The sequence below is a fragment of the Eublepharis macularius genome, chromosome 2 (genome assembly GCF_028583425.1).
Source record: "Eublepharis macularius isolate TG4126 chromosome 2, MPM_Emac_v1.0, whole genome shotgun sequence".
Taxonomy (NCBI): domain Eukaryota; kingdom Metazoa; phylum Chordata; class Lepidosauria; order Squamata; family Eublepharidae; genus Eublepharis; species Eublepharis macularius.
Window position 1 is genome coordinate 203,882,252 of NC_072791.1, and position 24,784 is coordinate 203,907,035.

General features: G+C 40.9%; 1 protein-coding gene across 1 annotated transcript in view; it reads right to left on the minus strand.

Moving 5' to 3' along the window:
• The window catches only part of TTN (titin), a 330,572-nt gene that overhangs the window by 26,459 nt on the left and 279,329 nt on the right, over positions 1–24,784 (minus strand). Inside the window, exons 285-295 of the mRNA XM_054971277.1 lie at positions 7,636–24,738; positions 6,481–6,777; positions 5,797–6,384; positions 5,403–5,705; positions 4,620–4,916; positions 4,012–4,299; positions 3,612–3,911; positions 3,207–3,509; positions 2,766–3,071; positions 893–2,659; positions 502–798 (exon numbers count right to left, since the gene is read on the minus strand). Of these exons, the coding sequence (XP_054827252.1) occupies positions 502–798; positions 893–2,659; positions 2,766–3,071; positions 3,207–3,509; positions 3,612–3,911; positions 4,012–4,299; positions 4,620–4,916; positions 5,403–5,705; positions 5,797–6,384; positions 6,481–6,777; positions 7,636–24,738 (21,849 nt within the window). The remainder of the gene's footprint in view (positions 1–501; positions 799–892; positions 2,660–2,765; positions 3,072–3,206; positions 3,510–3,611; positions 3,912–4,011; positions 4,300–4,619; positions 4,917–5,402; positions 5,706–5,796; positions 6,385–6,480; positions 6,778–7,635; positions 24,739–24,784) is intronic.

A 24,784-nucleotide genomic window follows, 5' to 3' on the forward strand; every position in this document is an offset into this window, starting at 1 on the left:
TAAAACAATTAAGCTATAACTAGTCTGAGTAATTTACTGCCTGGTCAGACACAGCTTTGGCTCATATTTTCTTAGCCCCCAAAGCATAAAGAGAAACTATGTGGACTACACAGGGGTCTGTTTTAGATAAAAAGTAAATCAAATTCTAACAGTTATTTTTGCATGGTTATAGTTATCAGCATCTCTTCCCCCACCCCCAAGCCCCCAAAACATAAAGAGGCATGGTTAATATTTTTTTTCAGAGGTCCACTTAATTTTAAATATATATAACTTTAGCACAGGAGAACAACACAATAGTTTGTACTTCATTAATCTGTTCATTAAAATATTTATGGCTTTTCTAGTATTAATAGACATTAATAGCATGAACCAGTTGTTCAGCAGATAGTTGTTCAGCATATCATCAAATCTTGCATGCGCCAGTAATTTAGTTTGCCACAAAACTTTAGGGGAGTTCAGGGTTGTATATAACATGCTTAGCTATTAATAAATAATGCTTACCAGCTTCATCTCTGGTCATGATATAGCCTGAAGATTGGGAAGGAGGACTGATGGTTCCTACAGCATTTCTTGCAAGGATTCTGAATTCATATCGATCACCAGGGCTAAGTCCTGTAACTGTATATTGGCATTCACTGACATCAGTGAAATTGCATCTGAGCCAGCGGTCACCACTTCCTTGACGTTTCTCAATACTGTAACCTACAATCTTGCTGCCTCCATCACGGAGTGGTGCAGTCCACTTCAGAGTAATAGTTTCCCTAGTCACATCAATGTAATCAGGTGTGCCAGGTGGATCTGAAAGGAAGAAGATGCATGCATAGTAATTTATAAATCAGCACAAATCCCTACAGTCTGCTGTGATAATATTCTATTTTTAGTGGTCACTCACCTACTGGAGAGACAGCTAAGGTAAATTTGCTTGGATCACTAGCAGAACTCAGTCCAGCAGAATTCTCAGCATAAACACGGAACTGGTAGTCAAGACCTTCCATCAATCCAGTAATCCTGTATTCTCTGCTAGATATTGGTGACGTATTCACCTTCTGCCATAGGATGCTGTTTCTTTCCTTCTTTTCAACATGGTAGCCAGTAATTTCTGCACCACCGTCATAAATTGGAGCATCCCAGGATATGGTCATTCCATCAGCCGTAATATTGTAAACAACAGGCTTCCCAGGTGAACCTGGTGGCTTAAACTGGTGTTTTGCTACAACCTCCATGGAGGTAAGTGGTGGACTTACACCATATCTGTTCTCTGCACGGATTCTAAATTGATATTCAGTATCTTTAATAAGGTTAGGGATTTTGAAAGTTGTCCTTGATACACTAGAACACACCATTTTCCAATTGGTTTGTGAAGTTTCTCGCTTCTCAACACTGTAGCCGGTAATTTCTCCTCCTCCATCATCTTCAGGAGCACCCCATGAAAGAACCATACTATCTGCTTTGATTTCATCTAGTTTTATAGGTCCTTTTGGCTTAGATGGAGGGCCAAGTGTTATCACTGTAATCGGGAATGATTTTCTGTGCACAGCATTGTCAAGAATTAAGGTGTATTTGCCACCATTTTCTTTTTTCACATTCTTAATGCTTAAAGTTATTTTATTTTCAGTTTTCTTGAAGCGGACCAATTCACTTTCCTTAAGAGGCATGTTGTCTTTCAGCCAGCTCATAGTTGGTCTTGGTTTTCCCTTGTACGGCATCTCAATGTGTACATTGTGACCGATTCTCACTGTTACTTGTCCTCCAGGTATATCAGAAAGATCTGCTTCAGGTGTTATTACATAATCTTTCACCGTAATGGGTCCAACTATAACACCATCGCTTTTTCCTTTTTCATTCTTAGCAGAAACTCTGAACTCCATAACAGAAAGCTCCTTAAGTTTGTCAGCTTCAAATTCACATGTTTTAGTTACACCTGCATAGGACCATTCTTGTTCATCTTTTAGTTTCTTTTCAATGATGTACTCTGATATGATACTACCGCCATCAAATTCAGGTTTGGTCCACTGCAAAGTAACAGAAGTCTTTGTTGAGTCTTTCATGGACAAATATTGAACAGGTCCAGGGACTTCAGCAGCTTTTACAGGTTCTAAAGTTTCACATGGTTCACCCAGTCCATTTTCATTTTCTGCAAGAACACGGAAGAAATATGGGATCTTCTCTGATAGGCCACTTATCTTGAAAGATGTATTAGAACATTTTGCTGTAACTGAAGACCAAGCTCTCTTTGTGGCATCTCTTTTTTCAATGACATAATTTGTTATTTCAGAACCACCGTTGATGAGTGGTGGTTCCCACACCAATGTCACAGTTCCCCGAGAAACATATTTAAGATGCAGTTTCTGGCATGCTGATGGAGTGTCGAGCACTTTAACGTTCACAAATGAAGATTTTGGTTTTCCAACTCCATTCTCAATTGTGAGTACATATTTTCCTGTATCATTACGAGTGACTTGAGGAATACTTAGCAGTGTGGATGATTCTGTGTTCTGAATAGTGTATCTTTCATCAACTCCAAGGTTCTTTTCGCCCTTTCTCCATGTGACAGTTGGAGGAGGTCTTCCTTTGAATGGAATCATTATTTGTACATCTTCACCTGCTTTAGCAACAATGGAAGTTCTGAGAGCAACATCCAGATCAATTTGTGCCTCCTCTGCAAGAAAAAAAAGTTTTAAATATACACTGTTAATATGTGATGGTGGGGGAGAAATCTTGAAATATAAAATAGTTAAGAATAATAAAGAAAACGAAATGCATACCAAGTATGTCTTTAGCTTGTACAGGTTCTGTCATCTCAATAGGTTCACCTTGTCCAGCATAATTTATAGCAGCTACACGGAAATAGTAGTTGATTCCTGGCTGAAGATGGGAAACAACATACTCTGTGGTTCTCACTTCTCCTCTTGAACTGACTACAGTCCATTCTTCCTCGTCTCCTTCTCTCTTCTCTATAGCATAGCTGGTAATTGCACTGCCTCCATCATAGGCTGGTTTAGTCCAGCTAAGTGTGACAGAGGTCTTTGTCGTATCCACAACCTTTAGCTTAGCAGGGGGTCCAGGCTTGTCTGTAAAATATTTAGTAACAACGAAACTTCAAAAGATGGACAAGAAACAGCAATAGAGGTAGAACATCAAAGTATGCCCTTGCATACTACCATACACACTAAATTTACAGTCATCCACATGGGATGGGATCTTACCGATAGGATCTGCAGCTTTGTAGAAATCGGATGCTTCAGAGAACGGACCTTGGCCTGCTGCATTCACAGCAGAAACTCTGAATTGGTATTCACTGTTTTCTGTTAATCCCGTTACTTTCTGCCTGGTATCACGAATGGTTTCTTTAATGACCTTGAACCAGCTTAGGCTTTTCTTATCACGCTTCTCAAGATAATAGCCATTTACTTCACTGCCACCATCCACTGTGGGTCTGCTCCAGACAACGGTCATTGACTGCTTAGTTATCATGGTGACCTCGGGCACGCCAGGGGGCCCGGGTGTAACTGTATTTTTATTAAAAGAAAGAAAATTATGTCAGATTACGTGGCTAAATAACAGATCACTTTTTGAGAAATTCAAGCAGATTTAATGTCGATTTAACTTACCAAATGCATTTTTAGCTATAACAGAATCAGATTCCAGTGGATCTCCAACACCAAACTTGTTTACTGCTCTTATACGGAATATATATTCATTTCCTTTAATGATTTTTGTGGTAGTGATAATACATTCTTCTAGTTTTTCTGAAACTACAGACCATACCACACGGCTTGTCTCACGTTTTTCAACAATGTAATGAGTTATGCTGGCACCACCGTCATCAGCTGGTGGTTGCCACAGAAGGGTAATCTTTTCAGCAGTGACTGTCTTGAAGTGTATAGGTCCACCTGGAGGTCCTGGCTTATCTGTTGAATACGAGACGAAATGAAATATTTTCATATACAATAATGGGTAAAGTGAGCTGAATTTCAGAATGAAAACAACATCATATTGTTCAAAACGTACCAAGTATTTGCACTCTAATGGTGGCGGTTGCAGAACCCATGGCATTTTTCAATTTCAGTTCGTAGTTTCCACTGTTAAGGCGAGTTGCATCTTTGATCAGTATGGATGCAAATTCTGTTGTATTTTCAATAGACACCTGGGCACTGGTTTGTATTTCTTTTCCGTTTCTGAACCACTCAATTGTTGGCACAGGCTTTCCCGAGATGCCAAGTCTCAGCTTAACTGCAGTGCCAGCTTTGTATTTTACTACTTCTGTATATTCCGGTGGAACATCTATTTCAGGTGCACCTTAATAAACAAGAGGGAATAAAAAGGTACTCATACATCTGAAACCCAAGCTTTTAGGTAACAAGTAACACAGTACTGTTAATGTTAAACTCTAAATAACAGAGAGAGAGAGAGAGAGAGAATGATAGAGACAGAGACAGTGATAGAGATATAAATAGAAATGTTCTAACAGAAAATGGTCCCTTTAAGACACATAGAATCTGAATAGTTTCATCAAGCTAGACACTTAGAATTCAAATAAAGTATTCTACAAACAGTGTTAACTGTAAACTCAAACATACAGCTGCATATTCATTTATATGCAATTATACATTCCTTACCATAAGTATCCACACATGTAATAGGGCCTAAAACATCTGATGGATTGCTAATGGAACCTGCAGCGTTCTTGGCAAAAACACGGAACTCGTATTGGGAACTTTGAGTCAATCCTGACACAGTAAACTGAGTCTCTATGACATTGGTGAAGCTAGCTTTCGTCCACCTTCCATTTGGCAGATCGCGTTTCTCAACAATATATCCAGTAATTTTGCTGCCACCATCAAAAGCTGGCTGTATCCAAGAAAGACTGACAAATGTTTTGGAAATGTCTGTGACACGAATACTCCTTGGTGGTTCTGCAACATAAAAAAAAAACAGTATTTGCAATTAGTAAGTGTACGTGTGTGTGGGGGGGGGGGGAGTGGTGGTAATTTGGAACAGAGGAAATGCTATTTTCAAATCCCCAAGTGATCTTTTTCCTCCAAAAGGGACAGATCATCTAAAAATGTAAAGGATCCCAAGGGGAGGAGAACGATGAATATATCCTCCAGTCTCAATTGCTCTCCTGCCATTAGGCCTTAGATAGCTTGCATCTACTCCTTGCCCTCAGTCTTTCCATTTGTGAGATTTTACTTTTGTTCAACGCCCCCTCCCCAATATTTTTGCACAGGTGTGGCATCTCTCAGGTTTGTTAATACCATTAGTTTTGCAGCTGTGCTTGTCAGCAGGGGGCCAACCACTTTGCTATTAGAGTGAATGATTCCATAGTGTCTCATCAAGGACAGAACATTTCCCACTAAATTTGTTACTGGAAATACGATGCTTTACTCTTGAATACTTACCACATGCATCAATAGCAAGAACTGCATCAGATGGATGGCTTGCTTTTCCAATACCAGCTGCATTTTCTGCATAAACTCTGAATTCATAGATAAGTCCAGCAGAGATATTGGTCACCTTAAAGTGAGTGGTGCGTATGACAAGTTTGTTCACTTTCTTCCATAAGATGCTGTTTCTGTCCTTCATTTCAAGATGATAGCCAATGACTGCATTGCCTCCATTGGAAACAGGCTCATGCCATCCAATACTGATACTTTCTCGAGTCACACTTGTAATCCATGGTGTGGAAGGTGGTCCAGGTGTCGCTACATAAACATTAAGCATTGGTTAATAAAGCCTAAAAACATGTCTGAAGAATTTTAAAAAAATCCCCAAAGAAAACAAGAAGTTACTTACTGTATGGCAATTTAACAGTCACACACGCTGAATCAATGTGGTCGCTTATGCCAAAACGATTTTCTGCTTTGATACGGAACTGATACTCTTCTCCTGTTGTTAGCTTCATTATTTTAATCATATTTCTAGCAACTGTTGCAGATACTTCAGACCAGACTGCAGTGCTTGTTTCTCTTTTCAGTACAATATAATTGGTAACTTGGCTTCCGCCATCATAGCGTGGTGGTTCCCACTTAAGAGTAACACCTTCTTCTGTGATATCACTAATAACAACGGGACCGACTGGAGGACCTGGTCTGTCTAGGACGACAATGTTGACGAAAGACTTCGTCGTTCCACTGGAATTGGCAGCTGTGATGTCGTATCTTCCAGCATCAGTAGCCACACTTTCTTTAAGGTTAATGATGACACTTTCAGCCGTGGTTTCTGTATTAAATCTCATGGTTGCTTTGATTGGAATGCCATCTCTGGATAAAGTCACCTTTGGCAGTGGTTTTCCAGAAATCGGGATCTCAACCTTCAGGTTTGAACCTGCTCTAACATAAACTGTGTTGTTTGGGAAGCCTTTCATGTCAACCTCCGGGGATTCTGAAAAATGCATTTCCAAAATGTTAAAAGCATGGCTTTAAAACACATTTTTAGTTAAATTTATATTCGCTCTGATTTTACTATTAGTACACATACCCAGTTGTTCTTTAACAGTAACAGCAAGAAGAAGCTCTTTAGGGTCACTTAGACCAGCTTGGTTTTCAGCAAATACTCTGAAGAAGTAGTCCACATTCTCCTTGAGGCCTTGAACAACATGATGAGTTGTCTTGACTACTGCACATTTGACCCACTTTTGTTGACCTTTCTCTAAAGCTTCAACAAGATAGCCTACAATTCTGCTTCCACCATCATGTTCTGGCTTTAACCACACAAGAGATACGCTGTCTTTCGTAACTCTTGATACTCCCAATTTTTCTGGTGGGCTTGGTTTTTCTGAGAAATAAAAAGATGGAGAATTGAAAACAAAATAAGGCATATGATTTCTACTTAAGCATGCTCAGTAAGTATACATTTTACATTAGAAAATATCTTGCATGCCCGTATTAAAGCAGTGATTCTTAACTAGGGTTGTATAGCTCCCCAGGGGAGTATCTTGTATCAAGGTAGGGGCAATCTTGAGACTTTGTGGAAAGGCCAGACTACAAATGCTATGAAATAAATAAATAGAAATAAAAAGTTTGAACTTTGGGGAACAAATGAGGGTCATTTAGGATTTCTGGATTTCCCCCCGTTTATTATGACCATCAACAACCAGTGCAAGATAGTTGTTTTATACTGAATACCAAGCCCTGAGGATAAATACAAGATGCTAGATTTCTAGGTCTCAGGCCCTTAAAGTGACACATAACAAAACAGAGGAATTGGCCAATGGTCATCAGGCATAACAGTATCATTGAATGAATGCCTGAGATCTGTTTATTGTATGTATATATAGTAAATGTGTCTATATAAATAAAGTTCCCTTGACCTAACTTTTATTTGTAACTTTAAGTGCATTCAATGATAATGTTCCATATATGAAGTGCACTAGTGTATTAAAGCTTAAGAAACAACGTATTAGAGTACATATTGTTATGAGAACTCTTAGGTTCTCTCAAGACAAACATTTTTGATTACTGCTTTATCATAAATTAGTACACGGTATAAAGAACTTTATCCTCCATTATAAATTATTACTGAAACCCTATACATTATTACTTAGCAGCAAGACCAGCAGGTCTTACTTGGGGCTAAACATGGATAGAATCGGGCAGGAAACAGTATAAGATAAAAATATTTTTAGAAACTGACCTGTTATCTTTACTCCTTCTTTGGTTTCAGTGGGAACTCCAACACCAAACTCGTTTTCTCCAGAGACTCTGAAGTAATAAATTCCACCTTCTTGTAGATGGGTTACTTTGTAGGAGAGACGATGGCAATTGTTTGTCACAGTGACCCAAGCTTTCTTGCTTGCTTCTCGTTTTTCAATGTAGTAATTCTTCACAGGAGCACCACCATCATTGTCAGGAGCGTCCCAAGACAAAACAACGGATTCTTTGGTGACATCTTTTACAACAATATTAGATGGAGGTCCTGGTGAGTCAAGAACTTTGACAACTAATGTCAAGGTGGCTGTGCTTACAATATTTTGTAATGTGAGAGTATACTTTCCAGAATCATTTCTTGTTGCTTTCTCAATGGTAAGTGAAGTGCAGTTTTCTGAGGAATCGATAGCTGCTCGTGTGCGGAGATCAGTATCTGGCTTACTCCACAGTACATTAGGGACAGGTTTTCCTCTGAAAGGTACAGTCATTGTAAAGGATCCACCTGCTTTCACAATTAGTGTCTTTCTCATTTCATTATCGATGTCAAAAACAGGTTCTTCTTCCCGTTCCTTTGCCACCTGAGGTTCTGATACATCACTTGGATCACTAGCACCAACTTTGTTGATAGACCTTACTCGGAACACATATTCAGCCCCTGATGTCAGACCAATTATGGTATATTCTGTGCCTCTTAAGTTTTGAATAGCAGTTGACCAATTAGTTTCACTAGTAGTTTTGTACTCAACTGTGTATCCAGTAACAGGAGAACCTCCATCAAACAATGGCTTTGTCCATCCAATTGTTATGTGTGACCGTGTAGAGTCCATTATCTTGGGCCTAGATGGAGGTGATGGCAGGAAAATTGGGTCTTCTGCTTTAATTAGAGGCGATGTGTCACTAGGAAGACTTAGACCTGCAGCGTTTTCTGCATATACCCGATATTCATATTCACATCCTTCCCGCAGACCTAAAGATTTTACCCTTAGGTCATAAACTGGCTTTTTGTTTACACGAATCCAGCGCAGGCTGTTTTTCTCACGTCTTTCAATTACATATCCAGAAATTTCATTACCTCCATCACTTTCTGGTCTTGCCCAACAAAGGGTCATGGATTCTTTTGTCACACTAGTAATCTCTAAAGATGTAGGTGGGCTTGGAACAGTAAAAGGATCTAGAGCCTTCACAGCATGACTCTCCAAAGGTTCACCAACACCGTATTTGTTAACACCCATCACTCTAAAAATATATTCATTTCCTCTGAGTAGTTTTGTCACTTTGCAGGATGTTGTTGGGAGTTCTGCTTCACAAAGAGTCCAAGCAATTCTACTTGTCTCTCGCTTTTCCACAATATAATGATCAATCTCAGCACCTCCATTTTCTTGAGGTGGTCCCCATGACAAATGACACTTCTCAGCAGTAAGACCAGTTATTTCCAGTGGGGCTGCAGGTGGACCAGGTCTGTCGAGCACTTTACAATTGACAGCTAAGGATCTTGTTCCTGCAACATTTTGCAGTGTTAGCACATATTGCCCCGAATCACGCCGAATGCAGTCTTTAACAGTTATTGCAGTAGTATGATCTGTTGAGATTATTTCAACTCTTGCTTTTTCCTCAATTTCTTTGCCATCTTTTGTCCAGGAAACTACTGGCAATGGTCGTCCTGCAATATCAGCATTGATTTTCAAGATCTCTCCAGCTTTGACAACTACAACATCCCTGAATCTGACATCCATCATAATTCTTGGCGCATCAACATCATCCTTTACAGTCACTGGTCCAGTTGATTCTGATGGCTCACTAAATAACCCAGCAGCATTCCTAGCAATGACACGGAATTCATATCGCTGGTCTTCTGTAAGCCCTGTTACATCAAAGAAAGTTTCTTGTACATTGGTGAAGTTGCACTTCAGCCAACGACCATCTGGTAGTTCTTTCCGCTCAATAATATAGCCTGTGATTTTAGCACCACCATCATATTCTGGTTTGGTCCATGACAATGAGACACATGTTCTTGTAATGTTAGTAACTTCTGGTTGGCCAGGAGGATCGCATGGGTCCCTTGCAGCAACAGGTTCACATGATTTGCTACATTTACCTATTCCAACAATATTTTCAGCATATACACGATATTCATACATCAGTCCTTCATCAAGGCCTGTCACTTTCATCTGTGTGTCAGTAATAAGAGTTTTATTGACTTTAGTCCAAAGGATGCTGCTTCTTTCTTTACGTTCAAGGTGATACCCAAGTATTGTGGTACCTCCATCATTAACTGGTTCCTGCCAGGTTACAACCATGAAGGCTTTAGTTGCATGTACAACTCGGGGAGTACCAGGAGGTCCAGGAGGATTAAATGGATATTCTGCAACAACAGATGTAGTTTCAATGTAAGTACTCTTGCCATAACGATTTTCTGCACATACACGGAACTGATATTCTGATCCTGTGGTTAAGCGAATGATTTTAATTGATGTTCGTGCAACTGCTCCGGAAACAACACTCCATGTTGTTGTTGTTGTTTCTCTCTTCTCCACAATATAATTATTAATTTGACAACCCCCATCATACTCTGGTGGTTTCCATGATATGGTTACATTATCGGCACTAACATTGTCAATATGTAAAGCAGTTGGAGGTCCCGGCCTATCAAGTACAATTACGGTGATTGAAGCTGTTGTAGAGCCAGCGCTGTTTGAAACATTTAATTCGTAACTTCCTACATCTTCTCTTGATGCTTCCTTGATTGCTAGTAATGTTGATGTTTTTGATGTTTGGACATTTACTCTTGTTGTCTCTCTTAAAGGCAACCCATCTTTCTTCCAGCTAACTGATGGAACTGGTCTTCCTCTGATGGGTACATCAATCTTAAGGTCATCACCAGCTTTAACACTGTAAGTATTGAAAAGGAGCTCAACTGAAGGCTGGATTTCAATATCCTTTGCGACAACAGGAACACCAAGCTGTCTTGGATCACTTTTTCCTTTTTCATTAACAGCACGGACTCTGAAAGTGTATTCTTCTCCCATGGTCAATCCTGATATTGTTGCTTCTAATGTCTTAACTTGAGCGCAGGTGGTCCATTTTTCACTTCCTTTCGTTTGCATTTCCACTTCATAGCCAATAATTTTGCTGCCACCATCACTTTCCGGTTTCTCCCATTTAATAGTAGCACTGTGGCGTGTGACGTCAACAAGAGTCACTTTTCCAGGTGGATAGGGCGGTTCAGAAACCTTAACTGGTTCTGCTGTTTCTGCTGGCAAGCCAACTCCATATTCATTTGCAGCCAAAACACGGAAGTAATAACTGCATCCTTCCTGCAACTGTTCAATTCTGAAGACGTTCTTAGTGCAGTTATTTGTAATAGTGGCATAGGCCTTTCTTGTAGTTTCTCGCTTTTCAATAATGTAGTTTGTAATTTTAGCTCCGCCGTCAATAAGTGGTGGCTCCCAAGCTAATATCACACAATCTTTCTTCACTTCTCTGATGTTCAAGTTAACAGGTGCACTTGGTGTATCAAGTACTCTCACATTAACAAAAGCTGATTTTTTGCCGCTATTGTTTTCTAAAGTCAGATTATATTTCCCACTGTCAAATCTGTTGACATTATCAATGACCAACATTGTATAGGAACCGGTAACCTCAATCTGAGCTCGATCACTCAGAGTGCCTTCCACTTTTTCCCATTTTACTTCTGGCTCTGGTCTTCCTTTGATCGTGACAAACAAACGCAGTGTACCGCTAGCACGTACAGTGACCACTTTTCTGAGATCTGCATCTAACTCTATTTCAGGAGGTTCAATCTTGTCTGCAGCAACAACACTACCAGGTATAGTTGCTGGTTCTCCAACTCCTTCAGAGTTAATAGCGCAAATACGGAAGTTGTACTCATTATTCTCTTTAAGCTTTGTTACTGTGAATTGTTTTCCTTGTAATCCTGAAGGTGGTGTGCAGGTTGTCCATTCATCTGCAGTAGCTTCTTTTACTTCCACAATGTATCCTTTTACAGGAGCGCCGCCGTCATAAATAGGCTTGTTCCATGCAAGGGACACAGATGATCTAGAGGTGTCTGTTACCTTTGGATTGCTTGGTGGACCTGGTGGATATACTGCATCACAGGCACGATAGAAGATGGATGGCTCACTAGGTTCACCAACTCCAGCAGCATTTTCAGCAGAGACCCTAAACTCGTAGAAATGGCCATCTGTAAGTCCAGTGACTCTGTATCGTAAGTCTGTCAGTCTCTTTTTATTGCACTTGGTCCATCGAATACCATCTTTGTCTCGTTTTTCTAAAATGTAGCCTTCAATTTCAGCTCCACCATTATCTGCAGGGCGGCCCCAAGTAACAACCATAGAATCTTTTGTGATTGCAGAAACTTCGGGTGTTGAAGGAGGACCTGGAGGTTTGTATGGATTACATGCCAACACAGGCTCAGATTCCAGTGGTTCACCAATTCCGTATTTGTTGACTGCCATTACACGGAAAATGTACTCATTATTGGGCAGAAGTTTAGTTACTTTGTGGTTCAGGGCTTGCACATCAGATGCGACTTGTGTCCATGACAGCCGGCTTGTCTCTCTCTTTTCTATGATGTAATGTGAAATGTTAGAGCCACCATCATGTAAAGGAGGTCCCCATGCCAAATAACATTTTTCTGCAGTCACGCCTGTAACTTTCAAAGGACCTTCTGGAGGTCCAGGTCTGTCAAGTACTTTTACAGTTATTGGTATAGTCTTTGTGCCACCAACATTACTCAGTTTAAGAGTGTAGACGCCTCCATCCACTCTGATGCAGTCTTTGACTGTGAGAGTTGTTCTTTGAATAGTAGACTTAATTTCCATTCTTGCAGTCGCTTCTTCAAATTCTTTCCCCTCTTTTGACCATGTAATATCAGGAATAGGTTTGCCATGGATGTCAGCCTCAAGAACAAATGTTTCTCCGGCATGGACTACGATGACATCTTTGTATTTTGGATCCAGTGATGCACTTGGTGCTTCAATTTCATCTCTAGCAATAATCGGCCCCGTGCTTTCTGATGGTTCACTTAAGCTACCAGCAGCATTTCTTGCAATTACTCTAAATTCATATCGTTGGCCTTCTACAAGGCCGGTTACTGTAAACTCAGTTTCTAAGACATTTGTAAAACTGGCTTTCATCCAACGACCTTCTGGCAATTCTCTCTTTTCCACAATATATCCAGTTATTTTGCTGCCACCATCATATTCAGGTTTTTTCCATTGTAATGTTATATAATTTCTAGTGATAACAATGGCATCCGGACGGCCGGGGGGATCACAGGCATCTCGGGCCACATATAGTTCAGATGTTTTGCTCACTTTACCAATGCCCACAATATTTTCAGCAGAAACTCTGAATTCATATTCAAGACCTTCTTCAAGACCCTCTGTTTTATATTTTGTGTCCTGAACAGGAATCTTATTCAACTTTGTCCAAAGAATGCTGTTTTTATCTTTACGTTCTATATGATATCCAAGAACTTTACTCCCTCCATCATTAACTGGTTCATTCCACTGTACTATCATGTAGTCTTTGGTAGCGGTAGTGACAAATGGTGTTCCGGGTGGTCCAGGTTCTTTGTATGGATATTGTACCACAACTGGTTTAGAATCTAGAGGACCACTCTTTCCATATCGGTTTTCAGCACTAATTCTAAACTGGTATTCAGTCCCTGTTTTAAGTTTTGCTACTTTAATAGTTGTTCTCGCAACAGTTGCTGATACCATCTGCCATGTAGTAGTAGTTGTGTCACGTTTCTCTACTATGTAATTGGATATTTGGCAGCCACCTGTATACGCTGGTGGTTCCCATGACAAAACAACAAAGTTTGAGCTCACTTCATCAAAACGGACAGGTCCTTGTGGTGGGCCTGGTTTTTCCAACACAATTATACTAAGATGCTCTGTTGCTGTGCCAGCTGCATTGGTTGCTGTTACAGTGTATTTCCCAAAGTCATCCTTGTTACTTTCTTTAATAAGCAAAGTTGTTGTTGATGCTGTATCTTCAACATGCAACCTGGTTGTTTGTTTTAAGGGTTGACCATCTTTTTCCCAAGTGATAGTAGGTTTAGGTCGAGCTACAAATGGGATTTCTACTTTAAGGTCTTCTCCAGCTTGTACGGTGTATGTATTAAACAGCAGCTTAAAATTTGGCTGAATTGTTAGGTCTTTAGCAATCACAGGAACTCCTAGAAGTCTGGGATCACTTTTGCCTTTTTCATTGTATGCTAAGACACGGAACTGATACTCATGTCCAGAACTCAAACCAGACACAACTGCATTGCACACTTTCGACTCGGTAACAACACTCCATTTATCAGCTCCTTTCGGTTGCATTTCAACAATGTATCCTAAAATCCTGCTACCTCCATCATGTTCGGGCTTCTCCCACATAAATGACGCACTCCTCTGAGTCACATCAGTGAGTGTCACTTTCCCAGGAGGCAAGGGTGGCTCTGAGGCTTTTGCAGCATCTGCTGTTTCAACAGGAGCACCAATTCCGAATTCATTTTCCGCCATAACTCTGAAATAATAAATTCCTCCTTCTGCAAGATTCTCAACTTTAAAGCTTGTTTTGTTACACTTTGCGCTCACGTTTGCATAGGCTTTTCTAGTTGACTCGCGTTTATCAATGACATAGTTCTTTATCTTTGCACCACCATCATTAATCGGAGGTTCCCAGGTCAGCACAGCATAATCTTTCCTTATTTCTTTCACAACTAAATTCTGTGGTGGCCCTGGTGTGTCAAGTACTTTAACAGTCACAAATGCAGACTTAGAGCCGCTGCTGTTCTCTAGTTTAAGTATGTACTTTCCAGCATCATTTCTGTCGCAATAATCGATGGATAGTTGGGTGTAATTCAAGCCTCTTTCAATTTGAACCTTATCAGTAAATTCTCCTTCTTCTCGAGACCATGTGATTTCAGGAGTTGGCCGTCCTTTAAATGGTATGTTTATTCTTACAGATGCACCTGCTCTAACAACAATGCCTTTCCTTAGCTCTGAGTCAATATCTAGTTCAGGAGCCTCAAGTTTATCTTCTGGTTTAACTGTACCAGGAACTGCGGCAGCTTCACCGACTCCTATTTTGTTGAGGGCACACACTCTTAGTTTGTACTCTTGATGTTCAATAAGCTTTTTGATCTCAAAACGACTGACACGCAGACCAGTCTGTGGTGTAACTACTGACCATTCTTCTTCATCAGCTTTGCAGATTTCAACAATGTATCCCAGGATTTCACTGCCACCATCATAAATAGGTTTACCCCAGCCCACTGTAATTGAGTTCTTGGTGGTATCCACAGCATGCGCGTTAGTGGGAGGGCCAGGCTTGAACATAGGGTCACATGCTTTGCAGTAAGGAGTAACCTGACTTGGTTCACCAATTCCAGCAGCATTTTCAGCAGATACTCTAAATTCGTATTCATGATCTTCTGCTAGGCCTGTGACTCTTAATCGCAAATCTGTAATTCGGCGTTTACTACATTTCACCCATCTGATGCCTGCTCTGTCTCTTTTTTCTACGATGTAGTTAACAATTTCACTGCCACCATCACTATCTGGACGATTCCAACAGATGGTCATAGAATCTCTTGTAATGTTGCTGACTTCTAAAGACTTGGGTGGACCAGGAACCACAAATGGATTTTTCATCAATACTGGTGCAGACTCCAGAGGTTCACCAACTCCGTATTTGTTAACTGCCATTATACGGAAGATATACTCATTTCCTTCCAGAAGTTTTGTTACCTTCAACATTGTAGCTACAACATCTGAAGCAACAACTGTCCACGCAAGACGACTCGTTTCCCTCTTCTCAATTATGTAGTGAGAAATGTCACTGCCTCCATCATGGATTGGTGGAACCCATGCTAAGGAACACTTTTCAGAAGTAACTCCAGACACTTGAATGCTTTCTGGGGGCCCTGGTCTGTCCAGGACTTTTACTGTTACTGGCACTGATTTTGTTCCTGCAACATTGGAGGCCTGTAAAATGTATTGCCCACCATCAACACGTATGGCATCTTTTACAGTGACTAATGCTTTAAAGTCTGTATTCCTTATTTCACATCGAGCAGTTTCTTCAAGTTCTTTATCTCCTTTGATCCATGTAATAGTAGGAATTGGCTTCCCATGGACGTCAGCTTCAAGTTTGAATGTTTCTCCAGCATTTACAACAATAGCCTCTTTGTATTTTGGGTCCATGGAAATTCTTGGAAGCTCAACTTCATCTTTTGCTGTTATTGGTCCTGTACTATCAGACGGTTTGCTTACTGCCCCAGCAGCATTTCTAGCAATGACTCTAAATTCATATCTTTGGTCTTCAGTAAGACCAGATACTGTAAATTGGGTTTCAATTATATTTGTAAAGCTTGCTTTCATCCAGCGGCCATCTGGCAGATCACGTTTCTCTACTACATAGCCTGTAATTTTGCTGCCTCCATCATATTCTGGTTTAGTCCATTGCAGAGTAATTGAGCTTCTTTTAACTACAATCGCTTCTGGACATCCTGGGGGATCACATGAATCTCGTGCTACATAGCATTCTGAAACTTTGCTTGTTTTGCCTACACCGACGATATTTTCTGCAGAAACTCTAAATTCATATTCAATGCCTTCTTCAAGGTTAGCTGCCTTATAACACGTGTCTTGAATAACTGTCTTGTTTACTTTTGTCCATAAAATGCTATTTCTTTCCTTTCTTTCAAGATGGTAACCTAAAATCTTACTTCCACCATCGTTTATTGGTTCATGCCACTGCACAACCATAGAGTCTTTTGTAACTGCTGTCACAAATGGTGTGCCAGGAGGACCCGGTTCTTTATAGGGGTACTGAGCAATAACTGGATCAGATTCCAAGGCAAAGCTCTGTCCATACCTATTTTCAGCAAATATTCTAAACTGATATTCTGACCCAGTTTTGAGTTTGGTCACCTTGAGCGTAGTTCTTGCAACAGTGGCTGAAACTGTTTCCCATACAGTGGAGGTTGTATCTCGTTTATGAACAACATAATTAGTAATTTGGCAGCCCCCTGTATATGCTGGAGGGTTCCATGACAAAGTCACACTTTCAGCACTGATGTCATCAAATTTAACAGGGCCCTTTGGAGGGTCAGGCTTGTCTAGAGTTATAATTTCAACAGATGCAGATTTCTGTCCAACAACATTAGCCACTGTGATATCATATCTTCCACTGTCGTCTTTATTGACTTCTTTAATATTCAGGATAGTGAGGTTAGGTGCATCACTGACATTAACCCTAGTTGTCTGTTTTAATGGTATCCCATCTTTTGCCCATGTAATAGTAGGCTTAGGTCGGCCAGATATCGGTATTTCGACCTTTAGGTCTTGTCCCACTTGTATACTGTAACTGTGGAATGCAGGTCTTACATCGGGTTCAATAACTAGGTCTTTAGCAGTTATTGGAACGGCTAGTGATCGTGGATCGCTCCGACCCTTTTCATTTACAGCCATTACTCTAAAAAGATACTCTTCTCCTTGGGTTAGGTTAGTGACAATTGTCTCAAGGGATTTGACTCGAGAACATTCTGACCATTTGTCACTGCCTTTAACTTGCATTTCTACTATGTATTGTAGAATTTTGCTTCCACCATCATGTTCAGGCTTTGCCCAGCTCAATGAAACACTGTTTCTAGTGACATCATCCACTGTTATCTTGCCTGGAGGTTGGGGAGCTTCAGCAACTTTAACCGGATCAGTGGTTTCTGCAGGCAGGCCAATTCCAAATTCATTCTCTGCACAAACTCTGAAATAATAATAGCAGCCTTCCTGAAGCTGATCTACTTTCCATGATGTCTTGTGGCAGTTTGTTACAACAGCCGCGTAGGCTTTTCTTGTGGCTTCACGCTTTTCAATGATATAATTTTTAATTTTAGATCCACCATCTATCACAGGAGGCTCCCAGGCAAGTGAAACTGCGTCTTTGGTGATCTCTTTAATTTTTAAGTTAACTGGAGGACCTGGAGTATCTAGGACTCTTACACTGACAAAGGCAGACTTGGATCCGCTGCTGTTTTCCAATGTAAGCGTATATTTCCCAGAATCAAATCTGTTGACATTGTCAAGAACCAATGAAGTAAAGCTGCTAGTGCTATCAATAATAGCTGCCTCTCTGATGTCGCCATCAACCTTAGTCCATTTTACTTCAGGTGTTGGACGCCCTCTAATAGGAACAAATAATCTTAAGGAACCACCAGCTCTTACGTTTATAACTTTCCTCAGTTCCAAGTCAAGGTCAAGGTCTGGAGCTTCCAGTTTTTCTTCAACAATAATAGTTCCAGGAACATCAGCATGCTCTCCCACTCCTGCTTTATTAACAGCACAAATGCGGAATTTGTATTCATGTTTTTCCAATAACTTTTCAACTTCCATATTTGTTTTCTTTATCCCAGTTGGTGGTGTACAAATTGTCCAGTCTCCGACGCTTACATCACATTTTTCAACAATGTACCCTTGAATTTCAGAGCCACCATCATAGATCGGTTTACCCCAGGAAAGGAAAACTGAAGATCTTGTAACATCTATTGCCTTAGGATTATTAGGAGGACCTGGTTTGTATATAGGGTCACAAGCCTTGTAGTAAGTAGAAGGTGGACTGGGTTCACTTGGGCCAGCTGCATTTTCTGCTGAGACTCTGTATTCATAATCATGATTTTCTATAAGTCCAGTTACTCGGTATCGAAGTTCACTGATCAAGCGCTTGTTGCATCTTGTCCATCGAATGCCTTCTTTATCACGTTTTTCTAGTATATAACCCAGAATTTCACTGCCACCATCTGAGGCTGGTCTGTCCCATACAACAATCATAGAATCTTTGGTAACAGCTGAGACTTCTGGGGCCTTTGGTGGGAGTGGGACTACAAATGGATTCTTTGCAAGCACAGGCTCAGATTCAAGAGGTTCACCTACTCCATATTTATTTACAGCCATGATACGGAAGATGTATTCATTTCCTTCTAAAAGCTTAGTAACTTTGCAACTAAGGGTTTGTACATTGGCATCAACTAAAGTCCATACTAAGCGGCTTGTTTCTCTTCTTTCAACAACGTAATGTGAAATATCGCTACCACCATCCTGCAAGGGAGGCTTCCATGACAGCAAACACTTTTCAGCAGTAACACCTGTTACAACAGCAGGTCCTTCAGGTGGGCCAGGTCTGTCGAGAACCTTAATGTGAATTGAAGCTGTTTTTTCACCTGCTACATTTTTGGCCAGCAAAACGTAATGTCCGCTGTCAACACGAATGGCCTCTTTTAAACTTAAGCTTGTGGCAAAATTGGTACTTTTTATTTCCAAGCGGGCTGTATTTGTTAGTTCCTGATCACCTTTCAGCCACTGAATAGTAGGCAATGGTTTGCCATAAACATCAGCATCAATCTTGATTGACTCGCCAGCGTGCAATGTAATTGTTTCTTTAAATTTGGGGTCCATGCTTATACGAGGTGGATCTACTTCATCTCTTGCTGTGACTGCCCCTGAGCTTTCAGATGGCTCACTGAAGACACCTGCTGCATTGCGTGCAATGACACGGAATTCATACCTCTGATCTTCAACTAGTCCAGTTACTGCAAACTGAGTCTCAATGACATTTGTAAAGCTTGCTTTCATCCAGCGGCCTTCTGGCAACTCCTTCTTTTCAACAATGTAGCCCGTGATTTTGCTCCCACCATCATATTCTGGTTTCTTCCACTGAAGTGTAACAGAATTTCTCGTGACAATGATAGGTTCTGGACGACCGGGAGGATCGCATGGATCGTGAGCTGTGTAGCATTCTGATCCTTTGCTGGCCTTCCCAATGCCAACAATATTTTCTGCATAAACTCTGAATTCATATTCAAGGCCTTCCTCCAGCCCAGTTGTTTTAAATTTAGTGTCAGGAATTGCTGTTTTGTTCAGTTTAACCCAGAGGATGCTGTTTCTTTCCTTGCGCTCCAAGTGATATCCAATAATCCTGCTACCGCCATCATTCACGGGTTCATGCCACTGTATGACCATACTGTCCCTGGAGATTTCTGATGCAAAAGGAGTTCCAGGCGGTCCTGGTAGTTTGTATGGATACTGGGCTACCACAGACTCTGATGTGAGATATGTACTCTTTCCATATCTGTTTTCAGCTGCAATTCTGAATTGGTATTCACTTCCAGTCTTTAATCTACATGCTTTCAGAGTTGTTCGGGCAACTGTAGCTGAAACTATCTGCCAAGCAGTGGTGGAAGTGTCTCGCTTTTCTACAACATAATTGTTGATAGAACTGCCACCATCGTATTTGGGTGGATCCCAGGAAATGGTAATGCTGTCTGCTGTTACTTCGTCAATCTTTACTGGTCCAGTTGGAGGTCCTGGCTTGTCAAGAACCACAATAGTAAGAATTTCAGTAGCTTCACCGGCAGAATTAGAGAGTTTTACTAAATATTGTCCAACATCTTCTCTGCAAGCTTCCTTAATTGTTAGTAATGTATTGTTCTCTGTGCTTTCTTCATTTACTCTAGTTGTTTGTTTTAGTGGCACATTGTCTTTAATCCATGTGACAGCTGGTTTTGGTCGACCCACAAATGGAACATCAACCTTTAAGTCTTCACCTGCTAGTACGCTGAAAGTGGTAAACAACAGTTTGAAGGCTGGTGGTATCACAAGATCTTTTGCAATAACAGGTACACTCAGTTGCCGTGGATCACTGATTCCTTTTTCATTTTGAGCAGAAACACGGAAAGAATATTCTTCACCCTGAATCAATCCCGTTATAGTTGCTTCAGTGGTTTTTACAGTGGCACATGTGGCCCATCTGTCACTGCCTTTACTTTGCATTTCTACAATGTAACCTAAAATTCTGCTTCCTCCATCATGCTCAGGTTTTTCCCAGGATAAAGACACACTGTTTCTTGTCACATCTAATAAATTTATTTTCCCTGGAGGAAGAGGCCTTTCTGATGCTTTGACAGATTCTGATGTTTCAACTGGAAGACCTATTCCATATTCATTTTCAGCCAGGACTCTGAAATAATAATTGCAGCCTTCCTGGAGATTGTCTACTTTCCAGCTGGTCTTGTGGCAATTGGCCATAACAGTTGAGTAGGCCTTTCTTGTCGCCTCACGCTTTTCAATGATATAGTTCTTTATTTTAGAGCCACCATCTATGAGGGGAGGGTCCCATGTAAGTGTGACAGATGACTTTGTGACCTCTTTTATCTTCAGATTCTGAGGCGCGCCAGGCGTATCAAGAACTCTAACCATTACAAATGCTGACTTGCTGCCTGAACTGTTTTCTACAGTCAGTATATACTTGCCACTGTCAAATCTGTTCACATTTCCGATTGTCAATAGGGTAAAAGAGCTTGTCGATTCAATAGTGGCTTTGTCTATAGACTCTCCATGTTCTCTTGACCATTTCACTTCAGGTGTTGGTCTTCCTTTAATTGGGACAAAGAGCCTTAAAGTGCAGCAAGCTCTAATAGACACGACTTTACGTAGTTCTGCATCGAGTTCGATCTCTGGAGGCAGCATCCTTTCTTCAGCCTTTGGTGTCCCAGGAACAAGAGCAGGTTCTCCAATACCTTCAGAGTTCATGGCGTATATTCTGATTTTATACTCCTGGTTTTCTTTTAGATTAGTGATGGTAAAGGAAGTGGCCGTCAAGCCTGCTGGTGGAGTTACAATTTTCCAGTCATCTTCTTCGGGTATTGTTATTTCAACCATGTAGCCTGTGATCTCTGAGCCACCATCATATATTGGTTTATTCCAAGCAATTGTAATTGAAGACTTGCTTGTATCCAAGACACGAGGATTACCAGGAGGACCAGGTTTAAATACAGTATCACAAGCTTTGTAGAACTGACTGCAAGGACTTGGTTCACTTACGCCTGCAGCGTTTTCAGCCTTTATTCGGTATTCATATTCATGACCTTCTGTCAGTCCAGATACTTTATAACGCAAGTCTGTGACAATACGCTTGTTACACTTCACCCAGCGCATTCCTGCTCTGTCACGGCGTTCTATAATGTAATTGGTTATAGGACTTCCACCATCAGAATCAGGATGTCCCCAGCAAACAATCATAGAATCTTTGTTAGCAGCTGTAACTTCAGGTGTCTTGGGTGGATCAGGTGGTACATATGGATTGACAGCAAGAACAGGTTCTGATTCTAGAGCTTCACCAACCCCATATTTGTTAACAGCCATAACACGGAATACATATTCATTGCCTTTCAACAGTTTTGTGACCTTTAATTTTGTTACTGGAACTTCTGTGGCTACGCTTGTCCATGCCAATCTACTTGTCTCACGTTTTTCAACAATGTAATGGTCAATGCTTGCACCTCCATCTTCCAAAGGTGGTAACCATGACAGTACACATTTTTCTGAAGTAACATCAGATACAGCCAATGGCCCTTCAGGAGGACCTGGTCTGTCTAGAACTTTGACATTAAAGATATGTTTTGCAAAGCCACCTGGATTGGAAGCTGTAAGAGTATAGGCACCTCCATCTCTTCTTGCAGAATCTTTATTGATAATAAGTGTTGAGAAATCTGCTATTTTTATTTCCAATTTTGCAGTGTCTTCAAGATCCTTTCCATCTTTTGTCCATGTCAAAGTTGGTGGCGGGCGACCTGTAACGTCAGCTTCGAGTTTGAAAACTTCGCCTGCTTTTAACACCAAAGTGTCTTTGTATTTAGCATCAACCAATATCCTTGGTGCCTCTACGTCATCTCTGCATGTTATTGCGTCAGATGGTTCAGATGGCTGGCTAACAGCGCCGGCAGCATTTCTAGCAATCACGCGGAATTCATAAGCAGCATCTTCTGTGAGTCCACTAACAGTGAATTCAGTTTCTAGTATATTGCCAAAGTTAGCTTTTAGCCATCGGCCATTGGGAAGATCTCTCCTTTCAACAGTGTATCCAGTAATCTTAAAGCCGCCATTATATTCAGGTTTTGTCCATTTAAGTGTTACTGCATGCCTGGTAATATTGAGAGGAACTGGCTTACCAGGAGGATCGATAGGGTCCAGAGCAAATGTTGGGTCAGATGGCTTGCTTGGTTTACTTTTGCCTGCAATATTTTCTGCTATGACTCGGAACTCATATGCAATGCTGTCTATTAGACCAGTTGATTTGAAGATGTTGCCTGATACTAAGGCTTTGCTTACAGTCTGCCAAAGAATGCTATTTCGTTCTTTTCTTTCAACGTGATATCCCAAAATTGGACTTCCTCCATCAGTAAGAGGCTCATGCCAGCTTATGGTAATTGACTCTTTTGTGACTGCGACCACTTGAGGAGTGCCTGGATGCCCAGGGACCTTAAATGGAAAGTTAGCAATTACATTATCTGAAGTGATGCATGGACCTGAACCATATCTATTCTGAGCTTTAACACGGAACTGGTATTCAGTACCAGTAATGAGGCGAGCAGCTTTAAAGGTGGTACGTATTACAGTAGTTGCTAACTCAGCCCATGCAGTGCTGTCAGTTTTACGCATCTCTACAACGTAGTTACTTATTGGCACGCCTCCATCGTTCAGAGGAGGTTCCCATGAGAAAGTGACAAAATCGGATGAAATTTCTTCAAATTTGATTGGTCCTGTTGGAGGCCCAGGAACATCATGCACGTGTACAGTGATCACTTCACTAACTTCACCAACAATATTTTTAGCAGAAAGGGGGTATTTGCCACTGTCATTTCTTGTGCATTCATTTATGGTTAAGATGGTCGCAGTGGCAGTAGTTTCAAAGTTTATCCTTTGGGTTTGCTTAATCAACTGGTCTTCTTTCTTCCAAATAACAGTGGGCCTTGGACGACCAAGCACAGGAATCTCTACTTTGATGTTGTCACCAGCTCTCGCAATTACTGTTTTGTGATAAAGGCCACGCAAATCAAATTCTGGAAGCATCATTTGTTCTTTTACAACAACTGGTCTGCTTTCTCTCGGGTCACTTCTTCCTGCGCTGTTCACTGCCATAACCTGGAAAGTATACTCTTCATTTTCAGTGAGGTTCTTTACCACACATTCTAATGCTTTCACAGTTGTAACATGTGCCCACTGCGTTGAACCTTTTTTCTGTGCTTCAATTACATAACCAGTAATCTTGCTGCCACCATCATGTTCTGGCTTTGGCCAAGCGAGACTGACTGAGTTCCTTGTTATGTCCATAATATTAAGGCTCTCCGGTGGTGATGGTGCTTCAGTTGCTCTTATGGGCTCAGGCGTTTCAGCGGGTTCACCAATTCCAAATTCATTTTCAGCCAATACTCTAAAGTAATATTCACACCCTTCAGCCAGATTAGGAATCCGAAGAGAACACTTCTGGCAACTTGTTGTGATTGTTGCATAGGCTTTTCGTGTGGATTCGCGTTTTTCAACTATATAATTTGTTATGCGTGAACCACCATCAATTAGAGGCATATCCCACTGCAGGGTGATGCTATCTTTAGTTATTTCTCTGGGCTTAAGATTTATTGGTGGCCCTGGTGTATCTAAAACTTTTACATTTACAAAACCAGTCTTCTTTCCAGCAGCATTTTCAAGAGTCATTACATACTTCCCAGCATCATATCGATTACATTCTGTGATGATGAGAAGAGTGAAAGAGTCTGTATTTTCAATACTGGCACGGGCTTTAAGTGGGATATCATCTTTGGTCCATGTAACTTCAGGAGCTGGACGTCCTCTGATTGGAACAAATATCCGAATGCTCAGTCCTGCTCTTACAACAAGAGTTTTTCTCAGCTCGGCGTCTAATTCAAAATCAGGAACCACTTCCCGTTCCTTGATTTCAATATTTGGAATCTGTGCCGGTTCACCAGCTCCGGCAGCATTGATGGCAATAATTCTAAAATTGTATTTTGCTCCTGGCTGGAGATTAGCAACAACAAATTCTGTGATTCTTAGAGCAGTTCCTGTAGTATCTTTCACCCAAGTGTCTTCTCCTTCTTTCTGGTGCTCCACAATGTAGCCAATAATATCAAGTCCACCATCATAATGTGGTTTCCCCCATGTTAAACTAGCCGTTGTCTTTGTTGTATCAGTGACTCGTGGATTTGAAGGAGGTCCTGGTGGATCTGCAGTAATGAAAGAAAGGACAAAAAGGACTTTTGTTTAGAAACC